The 23,680-nt window shown below is 43.5% G+C and overlaps 2 protein-coding genes across 2 annotated transcripts; both read right to left on the bottom strand.

Moving 5' to 3' along the window:
* Window positions 1–6,728: 6,728 nt before the first annotated feature.
* On the bottom strand, window positions 6,729–10,307 carry LOC308366531 (GTPase IMAP family member 7-like; the record flags this gene model as incomplete). The annotated part of the gene is made up of 3 exons (XM_080840249.1): window positions 6,729–6,860; window positions 9,039–9,640; window positions 10,280–10,307. The coding sequence occupies 3 exons, from the start codon at window positions 10,305–10,307 to the stop codon at window positions 6,729–6,731; spliced, it is 762 nt and encodes a 253-aa protein (XP_080696375.1).
* A 2,650-nt stretch (window positions 10,308–12,957) lies between these two features.
* On the bottom strand, window positions 12,958–14,258 carry LOC308366530 (GTPase IMAP family member 7-like; the record flags this gene model as incomplete). The annotated part of the gene is made up of 2 exons (XM_080840248.1): window positions 12,958–13,679; window positions 14,231–14,258. 2 exons carry the CDS (start codon window positions 14,256–14,258, stop codon window positions 12,958–12,960), a joined length of 750 nt encoding a protein of 249 aa, XP_080696374.1.
* Between the last annotated feature and the right edge of the window lie 9,422 nt (window positions 14,259–23,680).

Genomic DNA, 23,680 nt, shown 5'->3' with positions numbered 1-23,680 from the left:
CATTTGATAAAATTGACATAAAGCATCGTTTTTCTGTGATAGACGTTTCTCTCAGGCAACTTTGGTGAATCAAACTTTCGCGAATCAACTTTTGCGAATCAAAACCCGGTAGACTCTAGTAGTATCTGCCCACCTGCCCCTAATGTAGAAACGCCACTGTGTGTGTGTGTGTGTGTGTGTGTGTGTGTGTGTGTGTGTGTGTGTGTGTGTGTGTGTGTGTGTGTGTGTGTGTGTGTGTGTGTGTGTGTGTGTGTGTGTGTGTGTGTGTGTGTGTGTGTGTGTGTGTGTGTGTGTGTGTGTGTGTGTGTGTGTGTGTGTGTGTGTGTGTGTGCGAGTCCGACTTAGCCAGTTTCAAATCTAGACTTTAGACCTAACAGTTCTCAGATGCTTTTTGTTATCTGATTGAAGGAATTCTACTTTTCATTCATTCAATTTCTTTAAAATAAATACAATTACCTTGCCTTGCATTGCCTTTGCAACATATATGAAATTCTAGAAAAATATTTTTCCCATTTGTGTCTAGAGAATTGATATAATGTGTTTTAGAAACACATGAGAGCTCATAGCTGTAACGTGACTTCAGTCCATGTCCTTGGTGTATCTTCTTGTCTATTTATCACATTTTCTCTGTCTTATAGCGTGACCTTTTTTTTTTCCTTCCTTTTTCCTTCCTTTTTCTACATTTTCTACATTTTCTACTTTTTTTACTGGCTACACTAGCCCCTTGGACTGCCTTTCCTTTAAGTATTTATATCACTGTACACTATCCCCACACACACAAGCACAGGACTCTTTGCACTATCCACACATGCACAGGAACACTTTTGTACTACTTTCCACTAATTACAGCCCTGTCACATGAAAAGCACATTGTTATATGTATATGTTATAGGTAAACACCCCACCCCCATGTGTACATGTTCTCCCTATGTGTATTGTTTTTGTATTTATTGTGATTTTTGTATTTATTGTTATTCATGTTTGTTTGTAAGTGTAAGCTACTGGATGACCTTAATTTCCCTCGGGATCAATAAAGTATCCATCTATCTATCTATCTATCTTTGCTCGCAAATGCTAATGCCTGTGAAAATACTTTACCTTATTATAGGAGCCGCATTTAAGTTTATTTTTATTTTCATAATCTATTACTTTTTTGTATTTGTCTTTGGAAAGTGTGCACCCTCTACGGGTGGTGAGGGTGGGTGCTGGACTATAAATTGGTCTGAATTGCACATATGGGGGAGGAAGGCGGGTGACAAAGCCATATCTCAGCCAGTTTGGTCAAACGCAGCCAACTCAGCCAGCTCAGACAGTTCGGTCAGACATAGCCACGGACTACAGCCTTCTCAACTGGGAGCCTTGGCCTAACCCTGGACTGAATTAATTTACGTTTTTTTTGTTACAATAAGACAGTTGGAAAACGCAGCGGGGAATGCAACTGTATTGGTTCTGTATCATTCCTACTGACCGCCAGAGGCGGTGCTTACAGCACATGGATGTTATCACACGGTACGTGCAGGTCGAGACTTAATAACAACAAAGTCAAACGTGACCTGGGTGACGTCACCCGGTGACCCCGTGACAGGGGTTAAAACACCGGTGGACCCAGGAAACTATCTCTTTTATCTTCTCGCATTTGCGTTTGCAGGTTTGGAGATGGTTTGTAGACTGAAGCGCCGAAGTTTCGTTACCTTTTGGTTGGGGCCGTGATTTCACCCCCCAAGAGACTGCGTTTTGGTCATCTGGATTATATTTATTTTCACTGTTTATTTCGCCGTTGTGCCGCCTTTAAAGAGTGCTCTCGCTCGTTGGGGCTGGCTGCTGGCCCTTCCGAAGTGGTGTGTCTCTCGCCGCGGGAGGCCGCCTTGGCGTTGAATTGGAGGTAAGGTTGTTTTCTTACCAGTTTGTTTTTAGCGGTGTTTCTCGCTGCTGTTGATTTATTAGCGATATTCGGTGGCGCCCGGCGCCCCTTTTGTTGCCTTGTAGTTACCTGTTTGTAGCCTTCTTGGTTTGCCTGTGGGCTGCCCTTCTTATTAACTAAGTTTACCTTAGCTGTGCTACCGCTGACTATCGGGGTGTGCTCGCTCCTGTGTTCGGTATCCTTGTTGTAGCCTTCTTGGTTTGAAGTTCCTCGCATAACAGTTCCCTACTTTGTCTGTCACGATGAGGTACGGCAGTCAGTATAGATGTTCTCGCCTCACGACTGATATTTAAAACCACTTGTTAAACGAGATGGAAACCCTCGCATAGTTTGCTTTTGTACCGTCGTTGTTTTGAAGAGGCAAGCGGCGTTCTAGCCTACTTGCCCCTGTCGGCTTGTGTCACGCTCAGAAGGCTACAGGTGTTTCTCGCCTTATAGCTGATAATTAAAACTTCTTGTTAAGCGAGATGGAAATCCTCGCATAGTTGGTTTTGTACCGTTGTTATGATGAAGATGCAAGCGGCGTTCTCGCCATAAGCATTCAATTAAGTAAACGAACAGGATTTACTCCTGTCGCGACCTACTGTTGGGTAACTGTTAAAGCTACGTTCTACGCGAAATGTCAGTTCTAAAGCAGGTATGTTTGCGGAACTGTTAACTGTGGCGTTAAAAGCGAGTGTGTCCGCTCTTAGACGGGATAGGGTTTTTACTCCTGTTGGCTTGTGTTAAACGCTATAGGCAGGCTGCATTTTCCTACGGGCAAGTGGCTGCCTTCTTATTAACTAAGTTTACCTTAGCTGTGCCCTAGCTCTTTCATTGCGGTGACTATTGATAACGTAGACTTTGTTATCATTATATTGATTCTGACTTTGGTTGTCTTTTTATATTAAGACAAGAAATACTGTTGGGGTGTGCTCGCCCTGTGTTCTGTGTCGTCTAGCTCTTTCATTACAGTGCATGAGATGCCCTGTATTATTTTGTGTTAGTCATTGATAACGAACCTAACAAAATTGTTGGGGTGTGCTCGCCCTGTGTTTTGTTGTCGCCTAGCTCTTTCATGGCGGTGACTATTGATAACGTAGACTTTGTAATCATTATATTGATTCTGATTTGGTTGCTTGCAGGCTTAGTCTAGCCTAGCCTGTTGACCCTTGTTGTTTTTTGTAAACTACTAATAACATTGGTGGGGTGCTCACGCCCCTGGGTGTTTTGTGGCCTTGGTTGTCTTTTTATAGTTAAGACAAGAAATACTGTTGGGGTGCTCTCGCCCCTGGGTGCCTTGTGGCCTTGGTTGTCTTTTTATATTAAAACTAAAAATACTGTTGGGGTGCTCTCGCCCCTGGGTGTCTTGTGCCTTGTTTATCTCTTTGTTTTTTGTCTTATGTATTGAGACTAAAAAATACTGTGGTGGTGCTCTCGCCCCCGGGTGCCTTGTGGCTTTGGTTGTCTTTTTAGATTAAGACAAGAAATACTGTTGGAGTGCTCTCGCCCCTGTCCTCTCTCGTCAGCTTGTCCTGTCCGGTGCCTTCGCCTGACTGGTTGACATGGAGTATCCTCACTGCTGCGTTTATGAAGACTAAAAATACTGTGGTGGTGCTCTCGCCCTGGGTGTCTTGTGGCCTTGGTTGTCTTTTTTAGTTAAGACTAAAAATACTGTGGTGGTGCTCTCGCCCCTGGGTGCCTTGTGGCTTTGGTTGTCTTTTTATATTAAGACAAGAAATACTGTTGGGGTGCTCTCGCCCCTGCCCTCTCTTGTCAGCTTGTCCTGTCCGGTGCCTTCGCCTGACTGGTTGACATGGAGTATCTTCACTGCTGCGTGAGCTGCCGGGTGAATCTCAGGATGGAAGACGGGCATCGCGGTGCCCCTCCTGTCTGGGTCTCGGCCACTTACAGCAGGGCTTGACCGACCTGGCCTGCGCTGACTGCATGTGCCTCAGCATGGAGGCACGGACTGCCAGGGTTGCGCTGGTGGCTGCGCCACAGGAAGCTTCCCTGACCCCGGCGGGGCAGGGAGCCGTGTCTACTGCAGCGACAGTGCCAGCAGGCGCCATGGGGTGGCCTCACGCCCCGCCTTCAAGGCGCATGAGTCGCGCTCGGTCCCTTTGGCGGCGAAGGTCCGCAGAATGTCTGCTGACTTGGAGGAGATGAAGGCCCTGTTGGCTCGCCTTCCACCTCCGGCGGACGGTGGTACCCCTGCGGCTGACCGGCAGCCCGCGCGCACGCCACCGCCTCACAATCTGTCACAATCTCTGCGCCCCGACGCTAGGTGCCCCCGCGCTCAGTGGCGCATAACAGATGATCTGCTTGTCCGGAGCTATGACACGGCGGCGCGGGTGGGACGCCTTAACAACTCCACGTCCCACCTATTGTTGGCCCTCGCCCAAACATCTCAGGGGGCGGCCATGGGCTCTCAGGAGCTCTGCGAGGCTGCGCTCCAGGCCTTCGCCTATTCAGCGCGAGAACTTGGAAGGCTCATGTCCTTCTTGACCCTCGCCCGCCGCCAAATTTGGTTAGCCCAGTCGCCGCTGGCGGAGCCGGACAGGAGGGTCCTGCGCTCTCTCCCTGTTGTCCCTGGGGAGTTGTTGGCCAAGCCGCGCAACAGGCCCTGGACAGGAGCATTCAAGTCGTCCAGGCACGGGAACAGTATGCCGGTCTGCGCCAGCTCGCCGACCGCCGAGATTCCAAGGGGTCCGGACCACCACCGTGGCCTGCCCGGAGAAGGCCCTCGTCCTCCGGCAAGAGATATTCAGCCTCCTGGAGAAGGGTGCTGCTCCCGGTCGGAGGCCTAGGCCCGCTCCGATGTCGCACATGTGCTCTCGCATGTTGCGGAGCTGGGGCTCAGCGTCAACCTGAAGAAGAGTTTGTTGGTTCCAAGCCAGGAGTCTCTGTTTCTCGGTATCCACCTGGACTCAAGGTCGTTGAGGACTACTGTCTCTCCGGCCAGGATCGCCGGCATCCACCGGTGTGGCAGGTCACTCTCCCTCAGGTCCTTCCAACGCCTCCTCGGCATGCTGACCGCTGCCTCTTCTCTGGTTCTGCTAGGGCTGCTGGAACTGCGCCCGCTCCAGAGGTGGCTGAACGACCTCCGCCTCCACCCTGCCTTGCACGGGCACAGGCTGGTCTAGGTCTCCTAAACCTGCGACAAGCTCCTCCGTCCCTGCAGGCAGAGGGCTTACCTCCTGCAGGGTGTCCCCTGGCTGCCGTCCCTTCCCGGCGGGAGGTCGTCACCACGGACGCCTCCCTGGAAGGATGGGGTGCGGTCTGGCAGTGCCGGACGGCCAGAGGCCGCTGGAATTCTCTGCAGCGGCAGCAACACATCAATGTGTGGAGCTGCAGGCTGTCTTTCTCGGCCCGCAACGCTTCCTCACGGGCCTGGCCGGCAGACACGTTTTGGTGAGGTCCGACAATTGCACGGTGGTGTACTACATCAACCACCAGGGTGGCACCAAGTCCCTCCAGTGCTTGAGGGTGGCCCAGCGTCTGCTGCAGTGGGCCCATCGTCGTCTCTTGAGCTTCTGGGCCCCGTATTTGCCAGGGGCCGCCAACAGTGCAGCGGATCTGCTGTCCCGGCGGGGCCCCGATCCCGGGGAGTGGCGGCTCAACCCAGCGGTGGTCCTCGCCATCTGGGACCGCTTTGGCAGGGCAGAGGTGGACCTCTTTGCTTGCCAGGAATCGACACACTGCCCCTTGTGGTTCAGTCTCCACGGCCCCAGTCTCCTGGGCAAGGACGCACTGGCACACGCGTGGCCGCGACGACTGCTTTATGCGTTTCCCCCGCTACCACTGTTTGCGTAGACTCTCCACAGAGTTATGGTGGACCGTCATTCGCTTCTGCTGGTGGCTCCTCGATGGCCGGGGAGAGTGTGGTTTCCTCAGCTGCTACAGCTTTTGAACGGAGACCCCTGGTGCCTGCTGATGACGCAGGATCTTCTGTCTCAGCCGGGGGGCCAGATCTGGCACCCGGATCCGGCCCGGATACAGCTCTGGGTTGGCCCTTGAGGGGCCAGACCCCTTACTAGGGCTTTGCGAGCTGGCGGTGGTCAACACGATTGCCAGCTCGAGGGCGCCCTCCACCAATGCACTCTACGCCAACCGGTGGAGGCTATTCTCCGATCGGTGCCTGGCGCTGGGCGTGGAGCCTACACGCTGCCCCCTGCCTACCATTCTGCGGTTCCTCCAGTCACTGTTTGACAAAGGTCTGGCACCTTCCACCATCAAGGTGTACGCTGCTGCCATCCCTGCACATCATGCCAGGGTTGACGGACGTACTGTGGGATCCCTTCCTCTGGTGGCTCGCTTCCTCCGGGGCGCTCTCCGTCTGAGGCCCCCCCCCGGCGGGCCCGGGTGCCCACCTGGGATCTGCCTTGGTGCTGCAGGCCCTCTGCGGTGCGCCATTTGAGCCCTTGCTGACAGCAGATGTTGCAGGGCTCTCCATGAAGACGGCGTTCCTTCTGGCTATTACATCTGCCAAGCGCGTTGGGGAATTGCACGCGCTGTCGGTTAATGGGGACTGCCTGCAGTGGCACCCCGGCGACAGTGGGGTCACTCTGTGGCCTAACCCCTCTTCCTGCCGAAGACCCTCTCTTCCGGCTTTGTTAATCAGTCTCCCAGCCTGTCTGCGTTGCAGCAGATCAGGGGGAGAGGTCAGAACCTTATGCCCTGTTCGTGCCCTAAGGATGTACGTGTCTCGTACTGAGGGCTTCCGTCTGAGTGATGGCCTGTTCCTGTGCCACACCGGACCGAGGAGGGGCCTGGCACTCTCTAGGCAGAGACTGTCCAAGTGGATAGTGTAGGCCCTACGGCATGCCTACGGGCACAGTGGCTCCGCGGTTCCTCGGGATGTCCGGGCGCACTCCACTCGTGGTATGGCGGCCTCCCGTGCTTCGCTGAGGGGCGTACCCCTCTCGGACATTTGCAGCGCTGCCTCCTGGGCGTCCAGCTGCACGTTCACGCGGGTTTACAGGATTAATGTTGTCCCTCATAATCCTTTCCCGCTGGCGGTTGTTCCTGGCCCGTCCCAGCAACGGTGGGTACGGGTAGGCACTCCTCGTGACTTTGTTGGTATTGGTCATCCATGTGCTGTAAGCACCGCCTCTGGCGGTCAGTAGGAACGATATAGAACGATGGTTATGTATATAACCACGGTTCTATGAGTTCCGGATGACCGCCAGAGCTGGCAGTCACTCGGGAGTCTATGCGAGAAGACTTGCCAAGAGATAGTTTCCTGGGTCCACCGGTGTTTTAACCCCTGTCACGGGGTCACCGGGTGACGTCACCCAGGTCACGTTTGACTTTGTTGTTATTAAGTCTCGACCTGCACGTACCGTGTGATAACATCCATGTGCTGTAAGCACCGCCTCTGGCGGTCATCCGGAACTCATAGAACCGTGGTTATATACATAACCATCGATTTATTCAAGGGAACTGGCTGCGAGTCAGACAGACCTGCACCCCCACTCCCTAGATGGGGTTATAGGAAAAAACTGAGTGTTGCCACTACACTCATCACCATATCCATTAGTCAAACTCTATCCACTTACTTTGTCTCTTAAAATTCTCAGTTGCTGTGTACCGTAAATCCTCAAATAAAGACTATTAAAGACTAGACAATTAAAGCCGGGCCCCAGATAGTAGCCGGGGTCGTGGTCCATACGGACAAATAAAGGCCAGGCCCCGAATACAAGCCGGGGGTAAAATAAAGTAGCCTATATTACTGTAGCCTACCAGCATCAGTCCGTCGGCTCAAAGTAGACATCACAATTTAGTTGAATGCATTTCACAAATACATGTTCTCCTCATGTTTAATATTATATTATATAATATTGTTGGCTAATTTGTTTATCTGTAATGTTTTAGTTGGCTAGGTAACTTTTTTCAGAAGGGATCATAAAGCAGTAGTAGACTTACGTAACTTTGATATTAAATTCAAAGAGATGGTGTATGCTGATTGCTGAAGAACATTCGGGAGAAAAAGCAGCAAAGAAATTTGACATTGACCCGAGACGAATGTGATAGGCTACAACTAGCAGGTGGAGGTAGAAAGAAAGTTAGGCTGGACATCAAACCAGCTCGTTGAATACATTTTTTTCAGTCCGCGATAAGCATAATAGAGTGTCTAGAAAAATGATTAAAATCAAGGCTTTGGAAATCTTTTCCTCTGTGACTGACAGTGGATACCATAACTCCAATGTTTATTTTTACGTTGACACCGCACATAAAGCGCTAGGCGATGAGCAGGCAGTGTTGAACGCATATGCAATTAATTATATTAGCCTACTGCAATTATGCCCATTATTTAAATACTACAATTCTATAACAGAAGATTAGTAAGAAATAAAGGCCTGCCCCTTATACAAGCCTGCCCCAAATAAAGGCCGGTGCGCTGTGCAGCCTAAGTAAATACATGCCCCGGCCACAATTTGAGGATTTACGGTATTTTGGTAGGTAGCGAAAGTGTCAATCTTGTCAAATTAATGCAAATAAAATGCAAACATCGAGCAATTACGCTTCAAATAACTGGTCTCAGGCGGCCATTTGGGTGCAAAAGGCTTGTTGGCTAAACAATCCGGAACATGATGCTACATGCTACATTATGTAGCTGGATGTGCTGTTGGAAGTGGTAAGTAGCACTGAGAGAACAAGTACTAAGTATTTTTTTAAGAATGTATTCAATATAGTAGATGGAAGTAAAGCATTGCATGGACAAAAATAGATTGAGGAAATTCTAAAATGAAACGCTTGTGTCAAACAAGCAAACTATAATCACTTTAAGTTTTATGAAACTTTATTTCACAGTAATCATAAGCTCAATGGAACATTTGGATACCAAAATACCACCTGGTTCACCGACAACAAGTTTCCTTAAACAAAATATTCAAACACACACTCGTGCAACAAAAAAATCTTCAATGTGAAATCATGAAAATGTAATCAGCTGTGAAACATGCCTAACTTCTTATGCCTAACCATGTAACATAATCACTTGATGATCAATTTATCTTCAGTCTTCATCAAGAACCCTTTGAAAGCCTTCCACCCTGGTCAACAGGAGAGATAAGAAAGTTAGATAGCTGTCTAACTCAGGTCAGTTCCAGGTTAGCTCTCTTTCTGTCATGACCCTCTGTGTCTCTGAGTACATCTCCTCAGCGAAGTAACCTCCCCTGTTTGATGCCATCATCTCATCTATTTTCTTTACCAGCTCAGCAACCTGAGCGCGGTCACTGCTGCGGTTGTTAAATAAATGGTATCGTCCACCACAGCTCTGTATCACTTCCTTCAGTTTGGGGTGACCTTTGCTCACGTAGTCACTGATAGTCTTACCCACAAGTTCATCACCACGAGTGAACACCACCATCATGTCGTCTGCAGCCTTTTCCCCAAAGAGCTCCTGTAAGGCCCTGACTGCATTCTGCTCCTCCTTAGTGAAGCGGCCCAGCTGCATCACCAGCAGGTACAATATGTGGGGCCCTGGACATGAGTATTTAATGCACTTCACTATCTCTCTTTTAATATCTTCTGCATCTCTGTCAGTGTCTAATATACCAGGTGTATCAATCACTTCAATCTGTCTGGGATAAAGCAAACTCCTTCTGTCACAAGTGTCTGTGACATAATTAGCCGAAGACTCTGAGGTAAACTCTTTTCTCCCCAGAATGGTGTTCCCCACAGCACTCTTCCCCACTCCAGTCTTTCCAATCAGCACGATTCTCAGGGGTTCACCTATAAACCAAATACACCATATCAACATACACACTGTATCACATTTACCTCAATAAAATATATACACAGTATATTTTCTGTGTAAATTATATATTTATATATATATATATATATATATATATATATATATATATATATAAATATATATATATTTTATATATATATACTACATCATCATAACAGCACACACACTGTATCACATTTACCCCAGTAATATATGGGCTGCTATAGTATAGTATGGTGCTTAACTGTGTTATTTAGATCTGATGTTAGATTTGCTCCAATTGCACATTTAGAAGATAAAGTTCAAGAGAAGCGGAGAAGTTATTGTTCATTTTTAACTAAACAATGGAACAACAAGTTTACCTCAGATTTTGCTATATGGTTGTAACTTTATGACATATACACATATTTTTGTATGTGTGGAACAGCAAGAATACTCAGTCTTCTCAACATCATAGCTATGGATGCCTATGGCTTATACCTCATTCTCTCAACCTCCACAGACGGTTGTTGGAAACAGTTCTTTAAAAAAAAACATTAATCTTCTGAATGACTGTATTTTGTAAAAAAAATTGTAGTATTTTGCGGAATTTTTTTTTATCAAATCAAAATGAACAGTGAATAGTAAAATTATACCTTTAGGGATAGATGTAGAACCTCCCATTTTCTCTCAGTGTCAGATGAAGCTCCACACACATATCGTATGAAACAGGTCTTGGTGTGCTGATCCTTTTTTATAGAATCCCAATAATGGTTGTATTTGCATAATGGTCCGCCTACTTCCTCAGCAGTATAAACTCTGTTCTGCACGGTAGAACTCCAGTACTTCAGCAGTGCATCCTGGCGATTGTTTTAGAACACAGAAGTGCTCTTGGTCTATAACAGCATCATGTCAAACAGTAAGTTTGCCTTCCTCATTATGATTACAGTACACATATATATCCTGTGAGTGAACATGAGATTCATAATCAGCAGCTGCTTTCCAAAATGGTAATCTTATCATGGTAACAAAGGAAAGGTCCCCACACTGGATTTGCTCAGACACCTGTGGTCAGGAACGGAGGTGTGAGTGACTGCAATTAATCATAGTATGGGAATGGGGGAGGCCATTGTGAGCAAACAGACAAACAAACAAACAATGACCAACCTCTTGCTTTCTCTCTCTATCTCTTTGTACCTCCCTCTCTGCGCACATGGACTGAGGTGACTGAGTGGGGAAGGATGTGTTGTAAGTGTGGAGCGTGACCGCTGTGCCACGAAAATTTTTGCTTTTTGCTGCATCTTTTTTCTATTTCTTTGCTTATTTGTTTTCTGTGTTTTAGTTTTCTTGTTTTGTGCTTTAATTTCTAGTACATAGAGTAGGGATAGATCATATATTGCCTACCTGGGAGTGCCCCATGAATGGATGGATGGATGGATGACTTAAGTTTTCTTACACAGCGTCATGCTGTTAAAGTAGCATCAACTGCCAGCGTTGGGGACTGCAGTCTTGCAATTGAGGAGATAATTGGCCATGTGAATATTTAACTTTGGCATGAATGAACAATGCCACTGTTATTTTTCTGAGATCGGTGGAAATGGCAAATTATGTGGTTGAAATGAATGGCGACCATATATCCGTCCTGCCCTTGTCAACACCTTCAGAAAAGTTACCCTAATGTGCCACTCTTCATCAATGATGAGGTTTTGGTTGAGACCCTTTAACGGAATAGTAAATTAGTTTCGCCAATGAACCACCGCTTTTGAAGCAACTAGTGTCCTTCGGACCTTCTGTTTACATGATACAAAAATCATGAATTAGATCTGACCTTAAAGTTGATAACTTTAATGTAATCTATGTTATGACAAACACGATGAAATGTTTTGGATGTGGGCAAATGGGATATGTCTTAAAAGCATGTCCTGAAACACGAAAAGACCCTGATAGTGCAAGGTGCAACAGAAAAGAAGGGATTATGCTAAAGCTGGTGTAGCCACGGATGGTGAGGCAGCAGAAACAAGTCATGCCCAGACCACAGCAGTGGAGGATGATGTGCCGCAGGACAAAAGGTTTAATGAAGATCAAGACACTGTGGAAAAGTCAGTGGGTGATGAGACATCTAGTGCTGATGAGACAGATGAGTGCATGCAAACCACACTAAAAAGCACTAACTCAATGGCTGATATTGAAAATGTTTTGGTCAATGTTGATGAAGAGAGAAGTTCTTTAATGGACACTGAGGAGACTCTCTTCGAAGTACCGCAAAAGGGAGAGATCTCTTGCTAAGGATATTGAGTCCTTCCTCACAAGTACATAATCTATAGATTTTTTTTATTTGTGTTTGGATAGTGTGCACCCTCTCCAGATGGTGAGGGTGGGTGCTGCAGCTTTCTCAACCGGGAGCCTTGGCCTAACCCTGGACCGAATGAATTAAAGGGTCTTGTTTATTTTTTGTTACAATAAAACAGAGGGAAAACACAACGGTAAACCGACTGTATTGGAGTTGTTGAAGGGAACTGGTTCTGAGTCAGACAGACCTGCACACTCCCCAGGTGGAAACCACAGAAGGGGTTATAGGAAAAAACTGAGTTTTGCCACTACACTTATCAACATATCCATTAAGTACATATACATGTATTGACAGTAAGACTCTGCCCACACATTTTGTCTCTTGAAATGCTTAGTTGCTGTGTATTTTGGTAAGGTAGCGAAAGTGTTAATCTTGTCAAATCAATGCAATTAAAACGCTTCTAACGACTTGTCTCAGGCAGTCATTACCATTCAAAAGGCTTGTTGGCTACACAATCCAGAACATGATATTACATGCTACATTGGATGTGCTGTTGACAGTGGGACGTAGCACTGAGAGAACAAGTAAAGTCAGCATTATTTGAAGAATGTATTCAATATACATGGAAGAAAATGCATTACATGGACAAAAAAGATTTTTTTTTAAATCTAAATATAGAGCTGAGTATTGGTTACATATGAAACTCTTGTTTCAAACAAGCAAACTATTTTCTTGTTAAGGTATTTCACAGTCATTATAAGCTCAATTGAATATGTTGATACCAAAACACCACCTGATTCATCATAAACATGTTTAAAATATTTAAACACACTCCCATACTACAAAGTAATCCATCAAATATAATCAGGAAAATTGAATCAGCTATGAAACATTTTATTAGATATTGCAGAACAATGTCAGACTTCTGGGAAGGTTTTTTCAGTAACTGGATAACCATAGTCTTAAATCAATATCACAATACCTTTCGATAACCACCTAAGATGCCCAACCATGTCACAGAAACACTTGCTGATCAAATTATCTTCATTCAAAGTCTTCATCAAGAACCCTTTGAAAGATTTCCACCCTTGTCAACAGGAGAGATAAGAAAGAAAGATACTTGTCTAACTCAGATGAGTTCCAGGGTAGCTCTCTTTCTGTCATGACCCTCTGTGTCTCTTTGAACATATCCTCAGTGAAGTAACTTCCTCCATTTGATGCCACCATCTCATCAATTTTCTTTATTAGCTCAACAACCTGAGTGCGGCGAGTGCTGTGGTTGTTAAATAAATGGTATCTTCCACCACAGCTCTGTATCACTTCCCTCAGTTTGGGGTGACCTTTGCTCACGTAGTCACTGATAGTCTTACCCACAAGTTCATCACCACGAGTGAACAGCACCATCATGTAGTCTGCAGCCTTTTCCCCAAAGAGCTCCTGTAAGGCCCTGACTGCATTCTGCTCCTCCTTAGTGAAGCGGCCCACCTGAATCACCAGCAGGAATGCATGGGGCCCTGGACATGAGTATTTAATGCACTTCATTATCTCTTTTTTAATATCTTCTGCATCTCTGTCAGTGTCTAATATACCAGGTGTGTCAATCACTTCGATCTGTCTGGGCTTAAGCATACTCCTTCTGTCACAAGTGTCTGTGACAGAATTAGCAGAAGACTCTGAAGGGAACACTTCTCTCCCCAGAGTGGTATTCCCGACAGCACTCTTCCCCACTCCAGTCTTTCCAATCAGCACGATTCTCAGGGGTTCACCTATAAAAAAAATACTTCATATCAACAAACACACTGTATCACATTTATGGTAACACATTTACCTCAGTAATTTATGGGCTGCTATAGTTTTTTTTAAGTTGCTAAACTGTTGCAGTGTTATTTAGATTTGATGTTAGATTTGCTCCAATTGCACATTTAGAAGATAAAGCTCAATTTGTAGAGAAGGGGAGAAGTTATTGTTCATTTTTAACTAAACAATGGAACAACAAGTTTACCTCATATTTTGCTATATGGTTGTAACTTTATGACAAATACCCATATCTTGTGGAACAAACTATTAAAAATATCAAAAACATACATTTTTATACGTGTGAAACAGCAAGAATACTCAGTCTTCTCAACATCATAGCTATGGATGTCTATGGCTAACACTTCATACTCTCAACCTACTCACACAGACGATTGTTGGAAACAGTTCTTTAAAAAAAACATAAAGCTTCTGAATGTCTCTTTTTTTTACCAAAATGTCTAGTAATATGCAGAACAAAATTCAATCAAATCAAAATGAACAGTGACTAGTAAACTGATACCTTTAGGGATAGATGACGAACTTCCCATTTTCTCTCAGTGTCAGATGAGCTTATACGCAGAAATGAATCAGGTCTTGGTGTGCTGATCCTTTTTTATAGAATCCCCATAATGGTTGTATTTGCATAATGGTCCGCCTACTTTCTCAGCAGTATAAACTCTGTTCTGCATGGTAGGTCTCCAGTACTCCAGCAGTATAAACTCTGTTCTGCATGGTAGGTCTCCAGTACTTCAGCAGTATAAACTCTGTTCTGCATGGTAGGTCTCCAGTACTTCAGCAGTATAAACTCTGTTCTGCATGGTAGGTCTCCAGTACTCCAGCAGTATAAACTCTGTTCTGCATGGTAGGTCTCCAGTACTTCAGCAGTATAAACTCTGTTCTGCATGGTAGGTCTCCAGTACTTCAGTGCTTTTGGTCTAGAACAGCATCATGTCAAACAGTGAGTTTGCCGTCCTCATTATGATGAAATTACAGTTGCTATCCATAATGGTCATCTTATCATGGTAACAAAGGGAAGGTCCCCACACTGGATTTGCTCAGACACCTGGGGTCAGGAAGCAAACTGAGGTGTGAGTGACTGCAATGAATCATAGTATTGGAATGGGGGAGGTCATTGAGAAACATCTAAGTCAGAGAAACTTGATTATCAAACAAAACAACAAAAGGTTGCCAGACCTATTTGCATTTGAAGCCTAGCTGATTTACAGTAGAAGCCTGTGAGGTGTCTTAAACAGTATATATGGCTAGAATTGAAGATGCTTTTAGTTCAGACCTACACCGCTGAATCGGAGTATGTTCCACGTGCTTCGTTACTTTACTTTACTGGAATACAGATTGCTGCATCAAAAACAAAGACACTTCCTTCATTTCTTACAGGTGTTATTACCTTTTATCATCTTCAATGATCACATGCTGAAATTAAAATGAATGTAGAGAGTTTCTGTCTGGTCCTAGCAAGCATACTAACTAATAGCCTAAATCCTTTCCTTGCAGACATACCCTTCCCCTTAGAAGCGTGTGTGAGTTTTACATCTATCCAGCTCTACTGTTGTGTGTGTTTTTGTCAGTACAAATCCTAGTGTCTGATTGCTCTTCATATGACACGCACATAAGATCTTTCTCATGCTTCTAGAAACCTGCATCATAGTCATGATTCTACGAGGCATCGTGATGTCCTTAAATAAATAAAAGCACTACACTAACACTTGTAACTGAATAAATCAATAAGCACTAAACTGAATTGCGTGGATATAGCCATGGTGGAATAGATTGGACACATCAACATTCTGCAAGAGTACCTCCACCTCTGCATCGGTGAAGTTAGGTCTGCGTTTATTTGACCACTGCTCGCTTTCCGCTTTGACATGACTGTCGCATTCAAGTTGCTTCCGCATGGATTCGGTCGATTCTGACTGCACACGTCACTACAGTTGCGTTCCCTTATAAGGAGATGGCGAGCGTGTATGAATGCAAATCCAGGTGCACCAGAATGCGCTTTCAATTTCAGAATCCTCATTCGGGGGAGCAAAGCTGAGAATACTTTGTCTGCGTAAGAACACATTTTCAGGCGTCATGAATCAGGCGGAGGCCTTTCTTTACGTTGGTCTTCCGTGTGTAAGAAAACATTTCAGGAGAAACTTCAGAAAATGATCGAGAATGAGGCCCATTACACACACACACACACACACACACACACACACACACACACACACACACACACACAGACAAGTTGTAGAAATGTTTGCCATTTAGAAAGTAAGACATTCTCCAGTGTTCTTGGATCTTGTGCACTTGACAGCAGTTAATATCACCATGACACATAAATCTATGAAATGTAATGAACATTATTTATTTTGCTGTGAATAATGAAGGAAGCAATAAATCTGATTATTTCCCAAACCCTCAAGAGCTGTTGGTATGGAGATTTACGTTACTTTCTGTCTGAAGCTAAGGTAGATAGATAGATAGATAGATAGATAGATGGATACTTTATTAATCCCAAGGGAAATGTAGGTTATCCATAGTAGCTTATACACTTACTCACAGGCATACATTCATAAATCACATACACATAGGGCTTATACACTTCCTCACATACATACATATATACATAAATCATATATACATGTGCTTGTATCATAGGTAGGAGCTAGTGTTGAAGAATGGAAGACGTGAAATTGGACTCATTTAAATTAATATATGAAATTGATACAACAACGTGAAATTGGACTCATTTAAATAAATATATGAAATTGAACAACATCATAACAAGGATAGCAAAACAGATTCATAAGCATAGAATGAGAACGGCAGAAAAGCAGGCAGGTCATCAGATGACGAGCCAGATCAAAGTAACACAGGCTGTTTTTTTTCGTCATGTGAAGGCTGAGACATTCATAACATTTTAGTATAAAGTCTTACTGATGGTCCTTTGTAATGCCAACTGGTGCACTTGGTTGAGCACAAGTATAAATCAGGCTTAAAACCTGGTTTGCAAAATGTTTGTAGTCTTCCTGGTAATCTTTTGTTTGGTTTATTGGTTTATATAAGTTTATTTAGAGGACCATTTCTCAATTGTTTGTTCTTGATGATTGAATGTTTGTCAATGTTTTGAGTCATTTTTCAACAAAAAACTAAATTATAATTACAAAGAGGAAAATTTGAAACTTTTTATCGAAACTTTCACTTGCTCAGGCAATTTCATCGCAACTTTTTGCAAAACCTTCCTTCTGTAATAAACAAAGGATACAAAGCCTAGTGGATATTTTTGTAAAATTGGTGTAAACAAAGAGGTAATTAATTCAATTCAATTCAATTTTATTTACATAGCGCCATAACAATACAATTGCCTCTAGGCGCTTAACAGAGCCCAGAGCCTAAACCCCCTTAGTGCATGCACAATGGCAGCAGGGGTAAGAAAAAACTCCCTGTGGCAGGAAGAAACCTTAAGCAGAACCACGTCACATAAGGGGGGACCCAATTGCTTGAGGTCGGCCGGGTGGAGTTAGGAAGGTGGGAAGGGGGGGAAGGGGGAGGGTTGTGTGGCAGAAGGGGAAGGGAAACAACAGGGGTTGGACACAGCCATCATTTGGTCGCTGGACATAGTATGAATACAGACATCCGGTGGTAAATACATGATACAGGCAAGACATTTCAGTGGTGGCAATAATGTATATGTGACAGTCACAACACGCGCCGTATGCTGTACAGGAAGCGACGAATCGATCAGCCCAAACCACACTCAAAAAGAAGCTCACAGCACACCTTTCTTTTTACAAGCTGGCGCATGAGTGATTGAGACGGCTCCTGGCTACGGTACAACAAACGCTGTCAAGGGGTAATGGATGTAGGGACAGAGAAACATTTCAGTGGTGGCAATAATGTAAATGTGTCAGTCACAACCAGAGCCGGACAGTAACGGAGTACATTTACTTGAGTACAGTACATAAGTACAATTTTGAGGGATCTGTACTTTACTCGAGTATCATTTTTGGGGAGTACTCATGACTTTACTCAAGTACATTTGAGAGGCAAATATTGTACTCTTTACTCCGCTACATTTCTATTCATAACCGTGAGTACCCGTTACTTCTACAAAAAAAAAACCCTCTCAAACGTGATTGGATTCTGCAGGCACCACTGATTGGGACAGCCTATCAGCAATCACCTTCAGCTTTCCGCCAAAGTCAACTCCATGGTCAGATTAGATGAGAGACGAATCCATGGACGAAACGAAACAATGGAAGAAGACGCAGCAGGGCCATCCCGGGAATGTGTTAACCCGTGGCCCCACCTCGCCATCCTATTTAAATTTTTAACAAGTTTATGATAGTTTTCGCTTCAAGTGTTTGCTCTGTTTACCAAAACAGAACTTCAACACCGCCTACAAAAATTCATCCTCCAACATGCGGAAACATGTCAAGGTACGTACATTCAACTCCTTACATTTCTAAGCTATATTCTAGCTACAGAAAAGTGCACTAAATGATTGGCTAGATGCGATAATGCAGCTTTTTAAGCTTTTTTTCGAAGCCACATGCACCCGCCAATTTGCCACCTGTAGCTAGCCATTCAGATAGCTAACTTTTGCCTGACAATAGCCGAGGCAAGCTAATCGTGTAACACAGACAATCAACTGAAGTCCTTTCAGCTTCATGTTTTGACATGCCCCTGACAAATAGAAAGAACATACAGTGTATCTTTTCTAGTCTAAGATCAAGTATGAAACGTCTTTTTTTACCATACAAAAGTAAAAGCCTAATTAGTTCAGTTTTAAGGTATGCTAGTTGCAAGCAGGACATTTCAGCTCGAATAACTAGAGCTATCCCTACAGTTTAGTCTACTCTAAGAGGCTATTTGGCTTTTTAAAAAGTAACAGTTCAGTTGGCCTAGACAGGATTACAATATTGTTTGTTGAACTGTAAGGCTGAAATGCCTATTTAAGTGGGGGAATGCTCTTGAGTGTACTTATACCTGTCTTGTTGTACCATAACATAAATTGCTGTAGCCTTCAATTGTATTTAAATACATGAGAGATATGCTACCCAAAGTCTTGTATTTGCCTAACCTAATATTGCAGGACTTGTTAGAATGTCAGAAGCACCTAAATACTTTGCTGGTCCCCGTAAATTAAAATTAGTTGCACCAGTAAAACCAATTAAAAATTTAGTCTGGAGCCATTGGAACATTATGAACAACCAGAACTTCATAATTAATAATACTGCTATGTAGACTATATGATGGGTATCTTTTCTAATATTTATTAGTTTTTATAGTGTAAACTGAAATATTATACTGTGTTTTACAGAGAAGGCATGAGACGCATCTGGAGGAATACTGCCAACTGATCTCAACAGCCTGCAAGAGGCCATCAGAAGGTGGAACAGGCTTCAAGGCGAAGCAACTGAAGCTGTTGGAGACCAAGAATTTTGAGAACCAACTTCTCAATTTGAACAAGGACTTCATGACATTTGATTGAACTGAAGTACAGTACACACACACAAACACAGAGTTGTCACACATAGATGTGTGAGAATGGTGTTATTCAGCTGAAAGCATTTTCTCCTGCCTTTGACTGTATGTCAATGTGAGAGGAAGGGGCTTAATACTGTCATTCAAATGAGCTGAATTGTTCCTTCTTTGTACGCTTACCTAAACACAGCTGATTGCTGATCATTATAATTTTCTCTTTGCTATGCTGCGTGTATAACACGGTCAGGTTCCGAGGTGTGCCAGAACATTGCTATATTGCCTTCTTTGCTGGTTTAGGTTCATTGATTTGATTGATGAAAAAACTGAAACTCACACATACATACAACTGTTAGCTGAATTTTCTTTTCTGATATTACATATGTAAGCTGAGCATTTGTTTTTATCTTCTTGAGTATACTGTGTGTTTAGCAGTCAGGTTCAAATGTGAATGCAAAAATCCATTAAAACTCTAGCAGAGGTTTGTCAGAGCGTTGCCATTGTGCTATTGCCTTGTAGGCAAGTGAGATGTTAAATAAAGCTACATGGTAAAAAGATGAAAATGACTTGATTTTACTTTAAATTCCTTTTACATTCTCCAAGGTATTAACATAAACATTTTTCATAACTCCATGTAGGACATTTCTATACATAAATGTACTGTAAGCACCGTGGCAGTAGTAATGCAATATTTAGAACTTTTGTACTCATGATACTCAAGTACTTTTAAAAACAAGTACTTTAGTACTTTTACTTAAGTAGACATCTGACTGTAGTACTTTTACTTGTACTTGAGTAAAATTTAGAAAGGGGTATCTGTACTTTTACTCAAGTAAGGAATCTGTGTACTCTGTCCGCCTCTGGTCACAACACGCGTTGTATGCTGTACAGGAAGCGATGGATCGATCGATAGGTTTGTCGACGCAATTACTTTTGGCTATAGGACGCACTAAAGAGGAATGTCTTTAACCTTGATTTGAATATAGGTAAGGTGTCTGCATCTCGGATGGAGGCAGGGAGGTTGTTCCAGAGGAGGGGGGCTCGGTAGCTAAAGCCTCTGCCTCCTATTGTGGTTTTTGATATTCTTGGAATTACCAGGAGGCCTGCACTCTGGGAACGGAGCAGCCTTGGAGGGCAATAGGGGACGACTAATTCCATGAGGTAGTTTGGAGCCAGGTCGTTAAGGGCTTTATATGTTAGCAGGAGTACTTTGAAATCGATTCCACTTTTGACGGGGAGCCAATGCAAAGAGGCGAGTACCGGTGAGATGTGTTCATATTTTTTAGTTCTGGTGAGTGTGCGAGCAGCAGCATTCTGTATAAGTTGGAGGCTCTTAATTGTGTTGATGCTGCATCCGGACAGGAGAGCATTACAGTAAATGAGGCAGGAAGTAATAAATGCGTGGATTAGTTTTTCTGTATCTTGGAGGGATAGGACCTTTCTAATTTTGGCAATATTGCGTAAATGAAAAAATGATGTCTTTGAGATCTGTTTTACGTGTGAGTCAAGTAGGAGGTCTTGGTTGATAGTCACACCAAGGTTTTTGATGTTAGTGTTGGGTGTTGGGAAACCATTGAGTGTGGGTAGATGAGTAGATAGTGTAGTTCTCAATTGATCGGGGCCTACAAGCATAACCTAAGTTTTATCAGAGTTGAGGAGCAGGAAGTTGTTAGCCATCCAAGATTTTACATCATGGAGGCAAGCTTCTATCTTGGGTAGATATACAATTTCATCAGGTTTCATGGATAGGTAGAGTTGGGTGTCATCAGCATAGCAGTGGAAGTTAATGCCATGTTTCCTTATGACAGCACCTAAGGGTAGCATATAAAGGGAAAAGAGCAGTGGTCCAAGGAGAGAGCCGTGTGGAACACCGTAGCTAACTCTGGTGTGATTTGGCGACTTCTCATGGACATGAACAAATTGATGGCGGTCAGAGAGGTAAGATCTAAACCAAGATAGGGCACAGCCTTTGATGCCAACGTAATGTTCAAGTCTCTGTAACAGGATATGATGATCTATAGTATCGAAAGCAGCACTAAGGTCTAAGAGAACTAGTATTGAGGTGCATCCATGATCAGATGCGATTAGTAGGTCGTTTAGGACTTTGACTAAGGCCGTTTCAGTGCTGTGATTGCTCCAAAACCAGATTGGAAGGTTTCTTCAATTTTGTTTTGTTGTAGAAAGGAAGTCAGTTGCTTAGCTACTAGTTTTTCAATTATTTTTGACAAGAAAGGGAAGTTAGATATGGGTGTATAGTTAGATTATCGGGATCAAGGTTAGGTTTTTTGAGAGAGAGAGAGAGAGAGAGAGTTTTATCACTGCTATTTTGAATGATTGTGGGACGTATCCTGAAATTAGTGAATTATTCATTACATTGAGTAATGTCTCACTTAATAAGGGAAGTGCATGTTTAAGTAGTTTTGTGGGGATAGGGTCTAGTATGCACGTCGGTGATTTAGATGAGAGGATTAAGGAGTTTAGTTCAGGGAGGTCGATGGGTGCGAAGGATTCAAGGAGAGCACCCGGTTGAGGGGGTGTTGCCATGGTGCATTTTGGAAGGGGGTGTGGGCTCACAGAGGGGGAGGAGTCTATGAATTTGATCTCTTAATTTAAGGATTTTATTATTGAAAAAGGTCATGAAATCATTACCACTAAAGATTATGGGAACAGAATGTTCGATTGTGTTGTGATTTTTTGTTAGCCTAGAAATAGTGTTAAATAGGAACTTTGGGTTGTTTTTATTACTATCAATCAATGAAGAATAATAAGCTGATTTCGCCTCAGAGAGCTTCCATGCCAGGAGGAATACCTCAAGTTTGGTGGAGTACCATTTTTTTTCTAATTTTCGTGTGGTTTGTTTAAGTGCACAAGTCTGATCAGTGTACCATGGGGCCTGTTTTTTCTGTTTTCTTATTCTCTTTTTTAGTGGTGCAACAGCGTCAAGGGTTTAGTGCAGCGCATGTATGACGCCTTCTGTTAGTAGATCGATATGAGGTGGGGGTGTGAATATGTCATTTACTTTGCCAGTGGTAAGAGCTGAGGCGATGGCGACAAGTAGTTTTGATATAAGTTCAGCTGTAGTCCTGTCGGATAGACAACTGCTGTAGAAGTGGGTTATTTCCGATGTTGGACAGATTTCTAATTTCATGTTGAATGTAATTAGGTGGTGATCAGAAAGTGATCAGGTAGTATTTTGGGGTAGAACTATAGGGCGGTCAATTTCTAGGCCATGTGTTAATACAAGGTCAATGGTACAATGGTCAATGAGTTGGTGTGTTAACATGTTGTGAGAACCCGATAGAGTCTATCAATGATTGGAATGCAATTGTAAAGGTATTATTTTCATTATCCATGTGGATATTAAAATCTCCCACTATCAGGATTTTATCAGAATTTACAATCAGGGCGGATAGGAAATCGGAAAATTCGGATAAAAATTCAGTGTAAGGACCTGGTGGTCTATATAGTGTCACAATAGTGACCGGGTTAGTGGCTTTTGAGTTCGGTTGCGTAAGATGAAGTACAAGGACTTCAAACGATGCAAATTTAAATGTAGGTCTTGGGGAAATACATAGATTAGCGAGCGAAGTTGTAGCAACTCCACCTCCACGTCCCGTGCTGCGGGGGATGTGGCAGTTAACATGACTTGGAGGGGTAGATTCATTTAGGGCTAGGGTTTTAACCAGGTTTCAGTTAGGAAAAGTATTTGGATGTTGTTGTCTGTTATCAGCTCATTTATAAGTGCACCTTTTGATGTTAAGGACCAAATGTTAATAAGGCCCAGTTTTAGTATCGTGCAAGTTTCAATCTGTGCTGATAAGGTTGGTATCTTTATTAGATTTTCCTGATTAATACTTCTTCTAGTGTGATTTGCGTTGGGTTTATGTATTCTGGGTATGGATAACGTTTGTATGTGGTTTAATATGGGCAGAGAATGTACTGATGCAGCAGAAGTTAACGTGGGATTATAGGTCTGCCGTCCAGTTCTAGTTATTGATTTAGGAAAAGAAGTAAGAAACATACATTTTGAACTCAGTCACCTTACCTTTGTGGAATAAACGTGAGTCCTTATTCATCAAACTTTTCCACCTGAAACTAGTCAGAAATGTGAACGATTTTTTTCAAAATGTATCATTCAAGTGGAACATTCTTCAGTATTAACTATTGTGATTTACTCATACTCACATTTCTTAAAAACAACTTCTTGTAGTAGTATGTATTAATATTGAAAGTATTCAGTATTGAAAGTATTTATTACAAGCATAAAATGGCTATAATGAAAAAATTAAATGTCACAATACATAAAAAATACTTTTATAACATTTCATTGTCTCAGTACTTGTACTCTGTGCAATGACAATACAGTTGAATCTAATCCAATCTAATGTGACAGTGAAGGATGCATGCATATGCCAGTCAGAACTTAAAAATTGAATAGTCCTAAAGTCCAATGGGCCCATGTAGTGACTTTGGTGGACAACAT

The sequence above is a fragment of the Sprattus sprattus genome, assembly GCF_963457725.1.
Source record: "Sprattus sprattus genome assembly, chromosome: 6".
Taxonomy (NCBI): domain Eukaryota; kingdom Metazoa; phylum Chordata; class Actinopteri; order Clupeiformes; family Clupeidae; genus Sprattus; species Sprattus sprattus.
This window is presented reverse-complemented; position numbering and strand designations above follow the sequence as displayed.